Source organism: Topomyia yanbarensis, chromosome 3 (assembly GCF_030247195.1).
Source record: "Topomyia yanbarensis strain Yona2022 chromosome 3, ASM3024719v1, whole genome shotgun sequence".
NCBI lineage: Eukaryota > Metazoa > Arthropoda > Insecta > Diptera > Culicidae > Topomyia > Topomyia yanbarensis.
In genome coordinates, this window is record NC_080672.1 from 247083392 (window position 1) to 247102754 (window position 19363).

Below are 19363 nucleotides of genomic sequence, written 5' to 3' on the forward strand. Positions count from 1 at the left end.
TCCTTATAAATATAGCAACACTGCCAAGCATCATTTCGCTATCTTTGTAGTAACATTGCGTAATTCGACGAGAACATTTAATAAGGGCATATAAGCAAAATATAAACAAATACAAAAAGTTCATGCTTGAAATGAATACTAACACAGCTATCACTGCATCCAAAATAAAGTTGAGACTTATTCTGAACTTCTTGTAATAAAAAGTGATTTTCGAAAGGTCACATCTACAAAATATCAGTCTTTCACTTATTTGGTTTATATGACCTTTCACTTCCATATAAAAAATAAGGGAGGATATACTAAAATGAGCAAACAAAACATTCGTGTTCATAAGCCCTTTTAATTTTTAATCGGATATATTGACCATATTTGAACTAATAACTCACTTCGTATAGGTTTCTTTGGGCTAGAAGGGCATGTTCTAACAGTAAAAGCCTAAAAAATCTATTATTTTTATTATTTTCAACATGTCCGCAATTTCAAATTGCCCTATATGCTTGTTTATTTTAAATGCGTGGAGGAGACTATATGCCATTCTTCTGAAAAAGGCCTTTTCAACTTCCTGAGGCAATTTCTGCTGCGTTTGCATTTCTACCATTTTGTTTTTTTTTCATTTAAACAACTTATGGAAAGCTGTTCACAGTACTAATTTCTCATCTCATAAAAAAATTGTTTTACATTGATCATAGAAATGGAAGTTTCAAATGGTTTCGATTTGCTGCTTGGTATATAATTTTATAAAATACTATATTACAACGATATAGTAATAGTTTCTTTCAGATGCAGCAGCGTTGATCAGTAAGGAGGAAACAGAAACTGGTGTTGTATTTTCCAATCCATCCGTTGCGCTCTATGAGGAGATCGAAAATTGTTCCAATCTATCGAATGCACCGGAAAATTTCACGGACAGGACAAACAATAATATAGGCATTTCGTTTGCGAATGTAGTTTCGTCAACTCCAAATAATCGTCAATTTTTGCGTCAATCAGAACGAGAAAGCGAACAATCCTATAATGAGACTTTGTTAATTCACACCATTGATTATCAGCAGTTTCGTGCTCATCGCAGCGAACGTACATACAATGAATCGCGACTAATTCGAACAATGGACGAACAATACCTTCGTACTGCTAAACGAAGTTCAAATGATGTACCGTTCGGCTTGCGATCTTATGAAGAGCATATGGCAAACCAATTGCTTAGTACTCCTCGTCGTGATCATATAAGTGTACCAGAAAGCCTGCACGGTGAATCGTTGAACCGCTCTATCAGCAGCACACTTTCTACCTGGAATGGACCATCTCGCTCAGATAGTTTTCGTTCACCAACAGACGATAGTCCTCGCGCTGTTGCGTCATTTGCTAAGCCAATGGAACACCGTCTTTGTCGTAGTCGTCGCAATAACTTCCGACCATCGTTTGATGATCACAATCACGAAGAGACTACCCAATCGGTCTTTAAAACATCGAGTATTGCAAACTTCTCGTCGTAAGCGTTTTGAGCCGTTTTCTTCAACAGAACGCTTTCGGGATACCTTGCTATTCAATCGTTCTGCGTCGAGGTCTTCACGCAGTGACTCGTTAGCCAGCTTACGTAGTACCATCGATCCTATGATTACGCCCCCAACAGGTCAAACTTCGAGTTACAATCGTAGTGATCCATTCTCAAGTCGACGTATTCACCACGGGGTGCTGTCCAATCATTCTAGCTTAAAATCATCACATCGTAACCCGTTATCTAACATGCGTCCTTACAATGATCATTTAGTAACCCCCGCTACAGGCCAATCTTCAATGCCGCTTAAAATTAGCAAAGACACACAAGCCGACGAAAATACATCGGATTCCAAGGGTTCTGATGCTTTAATTACATTTAGTAAACATAATAATGAACCGCCATCTTTAACAACAGAAGGGCTCGAGTTAGTGAGCACAGCAGATATGTCTCAACTCGGTGACAATAGAGGCGACATTTGTGATGCAGACTCAAATAACAGTGAAGACGGCGATGAGGCAGGAGACGCCACGCTGTTGAACGATTTTTCGCTTTTTGAATATTTCCAATCTTACCATCACGAAACATTGATAAATGAAACTGATTCCACTGATATCTCTGATGAAGGTTTGTATGGAAGGAAACGAAATTAACAAAAATATACAATATTTTATTATTTTTTACAGAGGAACTAGGTTTAGGATTCAAAGAATTCGAGGCGCCATCCAGCAAGAAAAGAGATTCAAATTCAAAGAATAAAGATCTGAAAGAGCGGGGATTGGAGTATACTCGTTCTAATGGCAAGAAAGCACCAGCTCGAAGCATCAAAGCGCCGTGCGAATGTTCGAAAATGGCCTGTCATTTGAAGTACAACGCTGATATGCGCGAGAAAATGCTAAAAAGCTTGCTCCAGCTAAAATCATCAGGCCAAAACCAGTTCCTCAGTTCGCATATCGATATAAAATATGCGGCCAAGCATCGAGTGAGCAAATTGCAATTCAATATATGTAGTATTAATATTACCAATTCCGTTGGCTTTTAGGTTTTGAACTCACAAAGAAAATTCACCTTTAATTATTTTTTACCCGGTGTCGGAGGAAGAGTACGTATTTGTAAGAAAATGTTCCTCTCAACATTCGACATTAAAGAGAAGAAGGCCAGAGTTCTAGCTCAAAAGCTGGTAAGAGGTTCGGGAATTTGCGCTGAAGACAAGAGATCGGAGTTTTCAAGCCATATAACGATAGGCCAGGAAACACGTCATTACATCGAAGAACACATCAAATCATTTCCATCCTATCGATCACACTATTGCCGCGAATCAAGCAGTCAGATGTATTTGTCATCTGATTTGAACATTCGAAAAATGTTCGATTTGTATGTGGCCAAATGCAAGGCAGATGGCCAACAAATAGTCCACTATAATACGTATCGTTTGATATTCCGTTCATTCAATCTAAAATTTAAAAAACCTCAGAAAGATTGTTGTAATGAATGTGATCGATTCAAAATTACTATGAAGACAGCACCTGATGCAAACGCGAAAGATGATATCCAGCAAGCCCAAAAGAAACACCAAGAAGCTGCACAATACGTTTATAGCAAGAAAAAGGAGAACGTTGCAGAAGCTAAAAAATGCAAATCGGTTTGCACAGCGAGCTTTGATCTCCAAAAATGCCTGGCAACACCGTTTTTAAGATGCGGAGTTGCGTTTTATAAACGGCAATTATATACATACAATCTTACTGTTTTCTACACTATAAACGGTACTAATAATGTTAAATGTTTTATTTGGGATGAAACAATCGCTCGCCGCGGCGCCCAGGAGATCGGTTCATGCTTGTTACACTTTCTGCAGGCTCTGCTTCGAGAGCATCCTGATATACGTATTATAAATTTGTATTCAGACAGGTGTAGCGGACAAAATCATAATTTTATTATATGCATGACGTTAAGCTTCTTCGTGGAATCCATGCGACCGGCAGGGCTGGATATCGTCATTCATCATAATTTCATGGTATCCGGTCACAGCCACATGGAGGTGGACTCCGTGCACGCTGCCATCGAGAAGGCGAAGAAAACCACAACTATCGACATTGAAATCCCTCGAGACTGGGCGGTATTTATCGCTCAGGTGAGAGCGACGAATCCATTCCATGTAATTGAACTAGACCAGTCTCAATTCTACGCACTAAAAAAACTGACGACACGCTACAAACGCCCGACACATGACGACAATAATAAACATTTCAAATTTAAGCCCATCGTATCGTTCCAATATCGATCGTCAGATCCGGGAGTAGTAGGCTTTAAAATTGATCATTACGATCAACAATACGCTACATTTACAGTAGCAAATAAACGGGATCTCGATAATATACCAATTCCAATGCTGGAACGGATCGACGAGCAACCGCTTAAGCTGCAACAAGCTAAACTGAATGATCTCCGAGACCTGATGAGTTATGTCACTAACAAAGACTACTACGAAACCATGTTAAAAAATATCACCACGTCAAAACGAGGCCGAAAACAAAAAGAGCCAGAGCAAGAATTCATTTTCGACGCGGACATGGATCCCAATGTCGAGGACGATTATTGAATTCCCGAACCCAGCAATAACATCCCGAAAAAAAATAAACTTTTACTACAACATATCACTTGATTTAATTGCTTTTATGTACAACAATCCCATATCCCATCATGCGCCGAACATAACTAACTAATGGTAGTGATGAAATATTCTGCCAGGACTACGAGAAACACTAATGTATGGTCGGTGTTAAGTCAGACCGGACTGTCTCAAAATCTTTAAAAAAATGAGATGATAGCACCGGATAAAGAATTCCTTCATCTACATTGGACTTTTACCAGATTTAAAATGTTACAATATACAAGAAATATTGCAAAAATTCATTTCAAATTATAACATAAAGGATGCTGCGATTCAAACTTTAAACTCGTTTTCTCTAAATGAATACAATGTCATTTAGTCCGGTCTGACTTAACACTGACCATATTAGGTATGCACACGGGTATGTAGTTAAAACCTCAGGTGACTATCACAATACAAAGTGCACTACAATATACTCTAGTAATCACTAATTTTGTTCATACTGCCGTTGTAGCACGATCGAATTCAACTCGTGTTTTGTTGGTAACAAAGGTTTCCGTTTCCATATCTCGTTACTTATCTCATACCATTGATTTTCGTTTGGGAGCTTAAAAATTCGCCGAGTATACACTCCATATAGCAGTAAATCAGCTAAGATTAAGGACATATTGTTCGAGTACTATCAAAGCTGGTTATCGTAAAGAAAAAACTGGCATTTGCAATGCATTTTTAATTCTGTAAGTAAACGTATATATGTACAAATACGAAAATGCACATAAAATCAGTCTTACCTTGCTGTTTGTGCATCTACTGCCTGAAAAACATTTAAAATAATACACAATCCATATAGAAATATTAAACTTTATTCAATAAATGACGGAATGAAAATAAAAAGGCATTAAAAACAAATCAGACCACGGATTGGAACTAAAAACAAACGTCACATGTTATTTTGCTGTAAAAAAAAGGACTATTGGTAGGGTATATGAACAAAGACACGCCGAAAAGGCTTTTACAGCAGGGCTCAAGAGACGAGTGTCGTTTCAAAAGGTACTAAACCATTTATTCGCAAATCTAAATGCAAATATAAATCAATATTTTAAGTTTATGTGAAATACTTAATTTTACGATAGATTGCGTTGCAAAATTAATAATACATACTTTTATTGATAAATAGAAAAATAAAATTTAAATTTTATTTTTGCAGTTGACGTTTACAAAAGCAGCAATTTGTTGATAATGCCTTATGAAATGTTGACGTCGTAATTGGACAAAAACTGCCAATGAGGTATATATAGGTGTGGCAGATCACACGGTTTGCTAGGGTTGGCAGAGATGCCAGATTTGCAGACAAGTCTGCAAATTCGCAGACTTTTAATTTAAGCTGCAGATTTTTTCGATGGTGCAGATATTTGCAGATTTTTTAGCTTGGTTGCAGATATTTGCAGATTTTTTAGTTTGGTTGCAGATATTTGCAGATTTTTGAATATAAAGGCTTTTGGTTACACTAGCTTTCCTGACATTTTTTGTTCTTCCCAGACTTTTAAAATTATTATTGCAGACATTTGAAAAAAATACCTGGCATCTCTGAGTATTGGCAACCAAAAATATGTAAACAATCCAGAAGCACAACGGGTCGACGTCATAGCGGTCACACGATTCAATGGGAGCGGAACGACCGGTATGACGAAAGCAAGTCGATTTATACTGTGATCACTCACACCACTCCTGTAAGATTCATCTTACGAATACCAAAGTGCCATCTTCGCCAGACCTGTATATACGACATTGAAAAACTGCCCCTATTGTCACGTCTTGTCTTAGGGTGAAACCAAATACAAATTATTATACATATACATATTTGTATTTGGTGAAACCTAAGACAAGACGTGACAATCGGCTTCTTATTTTTCCTTCAACACGCAGAAAAAAATTAGTAAAAATAAACAAATTTATAAATAACAATTATCCCGTTTGATATAGTGACAAACAAGATTCAGGTTTGTTTCAATCAATACTGTTGGTTGAAATTACCAACTAATTTATTTGTTGGCTTTTCAGTAGTTTCAACAAATATTTCGTTTGAAACAACAAAATCATGATAAGTTTAACCGAACAAACAAGTTTGAAGAAACAAAAACAAATCGTTTGTATTAACCAAAGGAGAGAACAACTCAAATTTAGTTGAAATTAAACAAAGATTCTGTTGGTTTTTAACAAAGGGTTCAGTTAGGTCTAACAAATTTTTTTTTTGATTTAACAATGTTTCCATTTAATATGTAAACAGAAGTATTTGTTGAACTAAACCAAATACATGCTTTCGAAAAACGCCCATTTTAGTTTGAAACAGTCATTCTCCACGTTTTTAATTCAACTGAACGTTTTGTTGATTCAAAAAGGCCTGATTCTTCTGCGTGAACATTCTTCTTTTCGCACATTTTCACCCTGCCGAAATCTTCCGATCAGTGTTGCTATTTTCATTAATGAAAATGGGTCTTGTTAATTTATTTCATGCCGGAAATATTTTGTATCTTGAATCCACTATATTGATGAAGGGCACCGTTTTTCCATGTAATGGGTGTTTGGTAAGGTTTAATGAAGCCATTATTTGATAAATTTTAGATTATGGTGTGGTTTTTGTCTTTTTATGTTAAAGTTAATCAACCACGTATACGGTAAATGCATGATAAATACTTGTTTCACTTTGCCGCACAATTTCTGTTCAATTTAGTCATTTTTACTTTTTTGAACGGTAATAATTTTATTTGTCAAAAGTAATGACACTCTTTCCAATAAATATAGCAACACTGCTTAACATCATTTCGCTATCCCTGCGGTAACATTGCGTACGGTGCAAAAAGTCAGAATCAACCAATCAGGAGCTGCACCATTCTGACGTAAAATTTGAACAAAAACGCCCCCCCCCTTATTAGGCAATCCATGAGACGTTTCTGATCAGCTGATTATTTCTTGTTTACTTATTCTGACGTTACTCCGAGGGGTGCGACGTCTGACCATATCGTTGATTCGATCCAACATCAAACGAATCGGACTAACAAAGTTGTTTGTCGGACGAGTTTTTCTGTTCGCAGGAGTAGACTTGTTGACAGAACCCACTGCTGAATTGTCAAACAAACGTCTAATGGATTGCCTAATTGTCACGTCTTGTCTTAGGGTGAAACCAGCCCTCTGTCAAGGACGACGTCTCTGTACAGCCAGCATTACTGCCATGAAAATCAAAACATTAATTTTGAATCGAATGATTAAAAGCTGTAATTAGTTACTAAATGTTGATTTTCTGAATAAGATGGTATTAAATCATCCCACAAGATGCAAAACGTCATGTGGAATGCTTGAATATCGTGTATAGTGCCGAACATAATTCTTTGTTTGGGGCTTTATAGCTATAATGCCCCATATATGTAGGTCGCTGCCAAACTCCATATGATGTTACAGGGTTGCCAGGAGGCTGGGTGAAACTAACGACGCTGAATCCTTCTGGATAAAGACTCGACACGTCAATCGTTTGTTTACTATTTATCTGTCAGTGTCATTCCAATCGAGCACGAAACCTGTCAATGGCCCTCGTTCCAGAAGGATTCGAAGCGATTTTCTTCGGATTGCGTGCTTTTGACAGGTCTCGTGCTCGATTGGAATGACACTTACTGATAAAAACAGCCCCCTGTCAAGAACGACGTCTTAGGAACCTGTTCACTTGGTTTATCATAACTTAGGAACCTGTTCACTTGGTTTATCAGTGTTACTTTGCATGTTGCTTAGACCCGTTTACCGAATATTTATGGGTGTTTAATCATGTGATTTTAAAACTTTACGATTTATTTGCAAGTGCACCTACGCTTTATTGTATGTAATAGTGAGATTCTTTCTTTTATCTTCGAATTTTTCAATCATAGTAACATTTCCAAAATAACTTAAACATCAGCAAGGACTGTTACATCACATGGGAATTAGTTTCGACTTATAATTTGCACGACATTATATAAAGAAACTAACCCAGTGGTGAAAGAGTTCGGAACTACGTTACATATCTTTTTTATATTGATAGAATTAAAAAAAACCTATTTGAAAGTACACCGCCTTGAGAATATTTTTTAAAATTTCATGAAGGTTCAGAAGGTTTTTTCCTTGTCCTGATACTAGGTGTAAACCAACAGAATACCGTATGCAATAAAATTACAATTACAATTACAATTACAAAAGATATTCGCATTTCGCTTACCATGAGCTTACTTGAAACATTAAACTGGATTTTCTCGAAATGTTTAACCGATCTTCCTCATTTTTCCGCAATTGTTCGTAATTAGTTATTCTCGTTCTTTAGCGAATCTTTTTAATGCATAAGTTTTTATTTTGAGGATAATAATTTTTTGAAGCAAATTTTACAGCTCAAAACATTTAGGAAAAAGTTCCCTAATGCAGAAATTTTGATTGAAAATATCAAAATATTTATTTAAGCGTTAAGGTACGAGGAATACTCCTATACTAATTAGTTTTTAGAGTTTTAGAGCACCTGCTTGCTTTGATTGACATCCTTTTCAAATGACTTACTAACAGTAATGAACACATTCTAATAATAAATAATTCCAATTTATAAATGAAGAGTTTTAGTCAGTTATAATAATAATCAAGCTTATTTATAGAAAGGGGGATGTGGTACCTATCACACAACGTATGTATATTCATTCGTAACCGAACTTTGTACCGAGAAACAAGTGCTTTTTGTTCTCTCCGGTGTGGTTTAGTTTTTTCGGTAGTACGAAGGTGCTTGCTGTGGCAGAGGCTGCAGTAAAGCATTACTAACAGTCCCGCGAGTGATAATTATTACCTGCGATATCGGTGAAGGTGAAGTGCAGTGAAGTGCGTTACTAAACAGTTTTCTTGCCTGAAAGACGGCTTTGTTTAGACGAACTATATCAGCTCTCTACTGTGTGAAGGTCACTCGGGTGACGGATAAAACAAATGAAGGATCAATTCACCTACCAGCTCGTCAGGAACAAACTGGTGAAGTGTTTCGTGTTTTACTTTTCTTATCGATTTTTTTTCTTTTTATTGCTTTTGATTTTTTTTATTTTGATTTAAGTTAAACAGTGCGTGTTGCTCCCGCAACAAAATGGAACAAACAGAAGGATCACCCTCCGAATACGAATCTTATGGGGAAGAGGAACGTTTATCTGATTCGGAGACAGATAATGTTATGGTCGATCCACTTCCCCCACTTTCCCCCAATGTCTCACAGCCCCCCCCCCCCCCCCCGAGTCAAGGTTTACCAGGATGGATCCGCTGGTCCTTGGGTGGTATACTTTCGGTCCAAAAATAAACCGTTAAACAGCATAACTGTTGCACGGGAGCTGACAAAACGTTACTCGGCTGTAACCGAGATTAAAAAGGTTCAGTCAGATAAACTGCGCGTAGTCCTTACTGACTTGAAACAGGCCAATGATATCGTTAGCAATAGCCTCTACGCTGGAGTATCGCGTCTACATCCCTTCTCGTGATGTGGAGATCGACGGTGTGGTAAGTGATGCGGGTCTAACTGTCGATGATCTGATGAATGATGGGGCTGGCCGCTTTAAGGACCCCTAACCTTTTTTTTTTTTTAAGAATGTTATCTGAAATTTTTATAGAGCGGAGCAGTAGACGCAAAGTTACAGCGTTTTTCATTTTACTCCCTTACGGAAGCGTGGCATATACTTGAAACTTTAAACGCGATTATTTCGAAATCATATTTTCCCAAAAACGTCTTTGCGGTGACTACGATTACCGAAAAAGTTTTCAACCGATTTCAAAACTTTTTTTTGGCTTGTTTTTTTTTTTTTGTGTAATTTTTTTTATTTGTTTATTGAGATATGGTTGTTAGTTTAAAACATTATTTTTTCAGTTCGTTTCTAAATAAAATTTTAGCTCATCTGTATCTATATCAATATTACTTTGGTTAATATAATTAATATAATTTATAAACAATTTAAGCACTTTTACCCTAATATGTTTTGATAGATTAGAAAGAGATGGTTTGATCAAATCCTCGAAACACAGTCGTCTTCCACCTGGATATATCGTCTCAAGCTTTAGTCTGAAGAGAACCCATGCCGCTCTTACTCTCGGGCACTCAGAGAATTTATGCTCCAGAGTCTCTATCACTACGTTGCAATGTACGCAATATTCATCGTCTGCTCTTCGAATTGTGCACATTAGTTGTCGATGTTCAGTTTTTCTATTCACCAACATATATAATGCTCCTCGTTGTGATGATGTCAGCTTCTGTGTAGATATGTTGTTCCAAACGTGTTTCCAGTTAACGGTCGGGTTGTCGCGTTCGACTTTCGGTGCTTCTGTTTGCTCTACGTAATATTGGAGAAAATTACCGGCAGATAAATTATGCAGCAGATGAGCTGGCAGCTGGTAATAGGATTGGCGGACTAGCTTCAAGCATGGTATATCAGCTATTGGGACTGGTTGGTTAACAGCGTTTTGGAGGATCACAGCTTTGTAGAATGTCATGCACTCTATCTCTTGAAGATGACGATTGATTAAAAGCGCCTTGCACTTTTGAGCTGGAAGCTGGAGCTTTAATCCTCCCTTCTCGATACTTCGTGACAATTGTTGCATAGCAATCCGAGCTGGTACTCTGCTCCACAGAAACGTGCCCATCGTCGATGTCAGTTTTGCCGTATGAACGTTGAGCGGCATTAGGGTCGATGCTAAATACCAAATTTTGGATGTTATGAATGTATTGAGGAGCATTATTTTTTGATGAAGAGTCAGAACTCGCAATGAATGGAGCCAAACTAATCTAGAAAATTTGATGACTACATCATTCCAGTTTATGGATGTCATTTGTCGAATAGAGTTGACAAACGTTACACCTAGGATTCTAATTTGGTCGGTTGTGTGTAACCAAGGTACTTGCAATGCCAGTTCATCTACGAGCCCAACGTTAATTGCAGTCGTCTTGTTCCAATTGAGTTTCGCCCCGGCTAACTGCTCAAACCGAGAGAAAATGTCGCGAGTTTGCTCTATCCTGCGTGTTGATGTTACAATCATACTTATATCGTCCGCATAGGCCACCACTAGATCAGTGCCACATACATTTTCAAGTTCTCTCACTAGTGGAAGAAGATAGAGAATGAACAGGTGCATGCTGATTGGGCATCCTTGTCTGACCGATCGTTGGATACGGAATGAAGGAGATAGATGGCCATTTACTAATATGCGGGATGAAGAGCGATCAGCTAATCGTGAGAGTAAATCCACAAACTGTGTGTTGAAGCCTAGTGATCTCATATTTCCATATAGGAACGAACGTCGTACGCGATCAAATGCATGGTCTAGGTCGAAGGAGATCAGCTTCCCCCGTTGTTTGTTTTTGATCATTTGGGCTATTCGATCTTTGAGAGTAAGTGTTGCTTGAAATATATTCGCGTCAGGGTTTGCACATTTTTGTGCGTTGCCTACAATCCGATGTCTTCTCATGACTGTCTCAAGTTTACCTTTCAGAATGCGTGTTAGTATCTTGTAATCAAAATTTAGCAGCGAGATCGGTCGGTATGCCCCTATGGTGTCTCCGGAATTCTTTTTTTTCACCATTACAATTATCCCGTTTACGAACTCAGATGGAAAGTTTTCAGTGAGTGCTTCATTGAGGATCAGATTGAGTTCTCTGTGTATCACATCGAACAACTTGTGGAAGAACTCTTTCGGGAGGCCATCTGGGCCCGGTGCCTTTCTGGATGCGCTCGCCCTTATTGCTGAGAGTATTTCTGCTGTTGTGATGTCGTTCATCATAGTTTCGTTTATCTCGTCGTTTTCTGGAATAATTCTCTCGCACCGAAAAACAGTTTCTGTTGGTTGATCTTCCCTCTCATTTTCTTTGTATAGTTCAGAGAAATATTTATATATATGCTCTTCTATTGCATCAGAACTCTCGAGAGTTTCGCCGTGCTCATTTTGAAGCTGAGTGATCGCTGTTCTCTTCTTAGTTCTCTCGCCTATCTGGAAAGTGGAGAGTGGTTCCCCGGATATATGCGTATCGTTGATCCGCATGAACATTTGTGTATGTGTTCGTTGGAGTGCAAGCATCTCTCCCTTCAACCGATTTATTGTTGTTAACATTCGAGGATTTTGATAGTAGTCGTCGTATGCCTGTCGAAGTTGACTGTAGAGTCTCTGGTGCTCAAGATGGTAGTTATCATAGGCAGTTTTCGATTTCCACCGAAAGAAAGACTTAGTCTTTTTCTTGGCGTAGTACATCCACCAGTTGATCCAAGACGGATAATAGCGCCATTGTCTGGTCCAATATTGCCATTGATTACGGAAATCGTTGATATTTTCGGGCGTTAGGAGGTACGGGCGAAGTGACCAGAATCCGTAGCCTTGTCTTCTACCTAGATTGGGAAGGCAGATTCTCGCTGTGAGCGCTTTATGATCCGTGAATGAACACACATGTGTATCCGCCACTCTCAGTTGATCCCGAAGATTAGAGCTAATATATATACGATCTAATCTCGACATAGTGCTTTGGGTTATGTATGTGTATCCAGGAGTACGAGAGTACAATTTCTCCCAGACGTCGTGTAGTTGCATGTGGCGTACTAGCGTTTGAAGAGCTGTGCTTGTGTTGTGTCCTGTTGCATCACATTGCCTCAGAACACAGTTAAAATCGCCAGCGAGAATTGTGTGTTCTGTCTGATGACGTAGATAGTATGGTAGTGTGGAATTAAAGAAGCGTTCTCGTTCTGCACGGAGAGCCGTGCCTGATGGCGCATATATATTGCACAGAGTGGTGTTGTGTATTCTAAGTGTAGTTATTCTACCATCTAAACTTTTTTCAACGTGTGAGAATTTTATATGATCTCTGAGAGCAATTGCTGTTCCTCGACGCGCGTGATCCACGTTGCAGATGATATTAAAACCAGGTAAGACCAACTGCTCGTTCTCCACCTCCTGCATAAAGATTAGGTCCAGATCCAGGGTTCGAACGAAAGTTTGAAGAGCATTTATTTTTGTCGTGTTTGTAATCGTGTTAATGTTTATTGTAGCAATATTATAACTTATTTGGTTCATTGTGAAGTATTCCCCTCTTGCTCCTGCAGGTAGTGTTTCATTTTCTTGCTCGCTTTTCGTCTGAGTGACCGTCTGCTGCCGTTGGAAGCGGAGGATCCATCGCTGTCCATGTCTACATCGTCATTTTTTCCAGTAAGTGCTGCTCTATGGAGAATATCTCTTCCTGCCAGCAGTGATGGCATTTCACCCTAGTGATGCACTGGCGCGTAAGTGTGATGCCTACACAGAGGATACAATGATCACACACCACAGAAAAAAGCAGAACGCTCTTTCTTTCGGAGCTGTATAGACCAATTTCAAGTGTGCGCTGGTGTTGAGGTAGTTGGGTGCGAGATAACCGTGCTCTCTTGCTCTTTAAATTCTCTGTGGCGCGCTCAGATAAAGTCACCACCGCGCGCGCCCCAGAGTCGCTGTGGTGTATTCACTGGCGTGGTTTCACTGGCGTGTATTCACTGGCGTGTGATCTTTGGTTTGTTTTCGTCTTACAAGCCTCAGTGCGGGTGAGATTACTTTAATTTGCACAGCTTGTTGCGTTGTGTTGTGTGGATGGTGGTGGCTTATTTCAAGCTTATATGATTTTCTACTGAAGATTTCATACAAGTTGCTTGGTAAAGCGAACGAGTTTATAAAGTATTGTTACACTACCTGCAAAACTAAAAGTACTCTGTCCTCGGAGCAAATTGGGAAAACTTTTTACGTATCATCGTATAGAGAGTTTTATAATGACCAGAGGCACCTGATATACACACTCGTGTTATAAGTATTAATAGTTTTATTATAACTTAATCCTACAAGCTTAAAACGAAATCTTAGATTTCGTCGACAGGCTTGATATATTCAGTAAAATTAGGTATACGCTTGTGGCGATAATTAATTTACATACAACATCACAATTGAGCGTACACACGTTGTTCATTTGTTCATTTGTCTATTATTTTGCGTGGAAATCGTTTAAACAGCAGGCGAAAGCGAATGTTTGAAGAGCATGGGAGCTAGAAAGGGGATTCTGCGTGTCAATGAGCGAAATAAATTGGCTCAGTTTCGGGGTCAAGACAAAAGGCCACTAGTGTTCACGCTTATTTTAAATGAACAATGAATCTTGTGTTCCATAAAAAGATGTTATAAATGGGTCAGCAGCAACAATGTTTATTATAAATATTCTAGATTTTTGCGTCAGTTAGTATTTTAGACCGTAATTATAATGCACGGACTCATTGCACGTAATATCAACAGCAAAACAAAGTATTAGGTATCTGGTAGTATCTGTCGGAATCACTGTCAACCTCTATGAAATTTTCGTATTTTCAAGTAAAAAGTAAAGTGTTTCTTCAAGCGAGCGATTTTTGTGAGATAAATTTATTCCTCATTATAACTTTCTTGAATGAGGTGTTTTATCAAAAAGATACTAGGAACCAGAGTTGAAAAAATATCAAAATAACAATGTTCACAACAGAATCTTTTCATTGCCGATTTTCTAATAAATAGTTCACTGATATAAAATATCGCTACGGAAAAAACCGTCAGTGAACTTCAAGAGTGCCGATGTTTGGGAACATTATTCGGTGTCAGCAAATATCGGAAGTAGAAAAGATCGCTTGCGAACTCTTATATCAACGAAAATATAGAAAAAAGTTCGCCTTATGAATACATCTTGCACGATCTTCGAACAAGGGATTTCCGAGGGATTTCCATAGATTCCAAAAACCTGTAGATTAACATGATATAAAACAACTACGTTCTACAATATTACGGCGATAGCTCAATGGGATAAAGCGTCAGGTTACTTTAGTGTCAACGAAGCTTTCTTCAGAAGCCATCGCGTGAAAAAAAAATTTTCTTCAATCGACAGAATTAAAATGGGAAAGAATTAAAATGGTGCTTGAATGGTATGTTGTCAAAATATATATATATGGAAAAAAGCAAATTCTGGTATGGTGGCCGGTTCTTAACCCGTTATTTGTATGACCGAGTATGAAAATTTCATATACAATAATATTTTCAATGTGATGTGCAAAGCATCACTAAAAGCGTTTTTCGCTTCCGAATGTCTCTTTTTCGATGTTGCTTTGGGCGAACATTCTTTCAAGAGTTTCACTGAGGCAGAAGCTCGTGTGCGAACTTCGATGCTAAGAATCATTGAATATTTGTCTCAAGAATGATACATTCGGATGCGATGTTTGGTTTCACAGATTTTTGTTTGGGAATGTTCTGGGAAAGATTGATTCGCGACTGAACCTGGAATGAACTTTTATTGATAATGATTTTCCCAACACTGCTAGGAACAATGAAAAGTTCCAATTGCAAGCTTGGAAATTTGCTCAAAAAACAGTTGAAAAAAATTGCGTTGAATTTTGAGCTCACTTGCACATATAGTTTAGCTAATGTATCTATAGTTGCATGTCCCATAGGAGCCGTAATTAGCAATGGCTACATTAATGATACATAGGTAGTGGTAATGGTACAAGGGACGATCCATAAATGACGTAGCATTTTTTGAGTGATTTTAAACACCCCCCTCCCCCATCGTAGCATTTCGTCACAAACCTCTAAATACCCCCCTTGGTAATTACGTAGCTTGACGGTATTTCCCCCCCCCCTTTTGTCCCCGTAAAATTTAAAAAAAATAAAAAACGATGTTAGTTATTCCCCTTTAAAAAAAGCTACGTAGCATGACATGACCCCCTACCCCCCTGTCGTCACACATCATCACAAAATACAATACTCCCCCCTCCCCCATATCATGCTACGTCATTTATGGATGATCCGCAAGAAGTTTCACATACATAAATTGGTTAATAAACAATCTTAACATTTTTTTTATCATTTTTGGGATTAAAAGCTTTCGTTTAATATATTGACATCGCCCATAGAACGTTTCATCGATTTTTTAGCAGAATTTTCACTCAAATATTCTAGTTCTTTGCACACATACCAAAGATACGTTGAACGATTTGCCATATTTGCAATTAAAGTTCAAGAGCAGTTCATAAGCCACGTAGAACAACTTTCAACATTCTGCTTTTATTGCACTATATTATTAGTCTAACTAATGCTATCGTTGTAATGCAGTACAAGTGTAGATTTTCAAAAAAATTATATTAGAATTAAAACGAAATATTTTTTTGTATCGCTACGTCGCTCAAGAATAGCCAAAAAAGTGTAAAATATTTGGCTTTTACTGACCCAAGCATGACTAAAATGCGACTCACACATAAAGTGCAGAACTATTAAACTATTACGTACTTACTTTGTTAGCATTACTAGAGCATTCGAAATTGATAAATTTTGAGAAGAAAATAGAATATGTTGAGGATAATTAGTATTGTCTGATATAATATTACTAAATATCCATAAAAACTTATTTCATCATGAATAAAATCCTATATTTCTGTTTATCAGAAAATTTGAATCACCTAAGAATAAAATTCACGGAAGTGTACTCGATTCGAAGTGTATGCATGAATACATACAGGTGAATTGATTAATATATGAATAGAATACGAAGTTTACGTTAATTTGTGGGATAAACGTAGATCGTATTCCTTTTTCGGATCAAAATGAAAACAAAAGCACATCCTCACATAACGAAATCAACTATAGGTTCAAGGTTTCACAAGAAGATTTTTATTCGGTGAGGTCATAAACATCCTCTGATTAATAAACTTAATATTATAAGTTTTACAAATTATAAAATCACGGTAAACAGATGAACGTTCCTTGGAACAATTTAGTATGTACTGCAAAGACGGTGGATTTGCCATTTTGAACTTCTTTGCTATACTCGTACCCGAACATGTTAGGTTTTAATTTTAAATGATCCCTAAACTAATTATTGAGGGGTTACACCACTATAGAGCAGAGATAAAAATATTCAAATTCATTGAATGAAAATTGATCACATTCAGACGTATTCATTTTCAATATTCAGTGACGCAGCTGAAAACGTCAAACGACCAAACCGCCCATTCATCCATGCAGATTTTCATTCGTCTCCGATTATTACACGGAGCGCCCGTCCAGCAACGAATCAAACGCATCAAAGTAGGCCCTGGCACAATGTAAGCAAAGATGATTGTTGTTTCATATGCTTTACCGGCATTTGAAAACATTTTCCTAGATAAATACCGAAATGAATATATTGTACGATATTCAACTGAATGAATAACATGGATATTTGAATGAATATTTTTTCTATTCACCGCGAGTCGCATCAGCTTCATTTTCAGCCGTCAACAAAAAGCTTCGATTATTTTTAACTCTGCTATAGAGCACGAAAAATAGGCATATTTCGGGAATTTATCTTGACGCAATAATGAGATGAATCGAGATCTTGTTTAACTTTCCGGTAGTGCACGCTGCTCTGAAAATCTAGCGAAAACGTCTTAAAGCATCAGCGGCTGCTTGTTCAGTGGGCCATAAGCGCGACTTCCGGAGGGTTAATGAGATATATAACATAAGTAATGAATTGCAAAAAAATGATTTATTCGAGTAATTTCATCACAAGATGGCGGCTGTGCAGCACTTTCCCGTCGGGGAAATTTATTTGGAAGGGGTCCACGGCCGGAGCTCTATGTCCCGTAATTTTTGATCCTGAGCCAAAAACCAAAGCTTTTTAAACTTCTTAGAACGACAGCAAGCGGCGTACGTAAGATTTTTTCTATGTCTTGATTTTTCGCGAAATGGCACATTTTTTAGTCGAAAAACGCTGAAAATGTGTTTAAAATCGACACAAAATTGCTTATTAAAAAATTATGCAATGAAAAAATTAAATCCCACGTACGTCGTTGGAGAAAGTAATCTTGAAGATGCTGTAAAAATTTTAGGCTTATCAAAAATCATTTGTTCGACTTACATTTCTGGCCAGATCAAAATAATTTATTTCGAGAAAAACATGGTTAACGTTTTCAGTATACTCGGGGTATACATAAGAAGCGTTGCGAAAAATTTGAATATTTATTTATTGTTTTCGCGATTCATTTTTTGGAATATCATTTTCAGCATCCTAAAGCACCAGTAAACTAAATTCAACCAATAAATAAAAATTAAATGTTTTAAAAAATCTACAGTGCTGTAACCCCTTGAAAGCACTGTACCCGTCAAATAGAAACGCTTCTAAATTGGCACGTCATTATTTTTAATAACGCGCTACAGAAGAAAAACAAGTAACAATGTGAATTCTCGTGAAATTTATCTTGTTTTATGTGGACTTTATCTTGGAAAAGTTGGACCTCGGATAAGCCTCTTCCCGTGTGAGTGAGAGAGAATTACAATGCCTGCGTATGATAATAATCGAAAACGTGTGTAATACCAGGACATTACTTGTAATGGATCACTTTACTTTTTGGCGTCGCCAAATTCGCAATCAAAATAAGTTAACTTACCATTGAGTTATTCAGTCGAACAAAAAATAGGCCAGTCCTAATGTGGATGTACAAATCCCGTCTTACATCTGTTATACGATTAATCTGATACTACAGATCATTATAAAACTTTGTTTATACCAGCCGATACATTGATACGTAAAACGTTTTCCTTGTTTGCCCCTAGGCTCGAATACATCAGGTTTCTCACGGTAGTGTAACAACACTCTATAAACTCGTAAGCTTTACCAAGCAACTATGAAATCTTTAGTAGAAAATCATATAAGCTTGAAATAAATAATCTCACCCGCAGTGCCGCTTGTAAGACGAAAACAAACCAAAGATCACACGCCAGTGAAACCACGCCAGTGAATACACCACAGCGACTCTGGGGCGCGCGCGGTGGTGACTTTATCTGAGCGCGCCGCAGAGAATTTCAAGAGCTCTTCTCCACGCTCTAGATCGTTCCAGTGTTGGGTGTATGAAAATTTACCTCTGCCATCAACATGCGCTCACACATATCAAATACGGTGGTGTATATGAACGAAAGAGAAGCGCTCTCGTTTTGCTTGCCAGAGTGTGGGGAGTAATTTCAATTTCTCTTTACTGCACAGAGGATAGGGACATCACTGCCTGCCAGTGTTGGTTGGACGATCAGTTCGGAAGCTGGTGTTGCATCAGTGATCGCGCTTGTTTTCGTGTGGCTGTGTTCCTGGGGAATCTTGCTTGTATCAGTGGTTTTATTTTCTGCTCTCGTTTGGACTGTTCCAGAGGTGCTGGGATTCAGTGTTGTCGGTTTCGACGATTTTGGTTCGA

At 37.9% G+C, this 19363-nt stretch overlaps 1 protein-coding gene across 1 annotated transcript; it reads left to right on the top strand.

Annotated features, from left to right (window-relative positions):
- The first annotated feature begins 1541 nt into the window (after positions 1-1541).
- Positions 1542-2772, top strand: LOC131693570 (uncharacterized). Its single transcript, XM_058981493.1, has 2 exons — positions 1542-2122; positions 2182-2772. Exons 1-2 carry the CDS (start codon positions 1612-1614, stop codon positions 2535-2537), a joined length of 867 nt encoding a protein of 288 aa, XP_058837476.1. The 5' UTR covers positions 1542-1611; the 3' UTR covers positions 2538-2772.
- The last annotated feature ends 16591 nt before the right edge of the window (positions 2773-19363 follow it).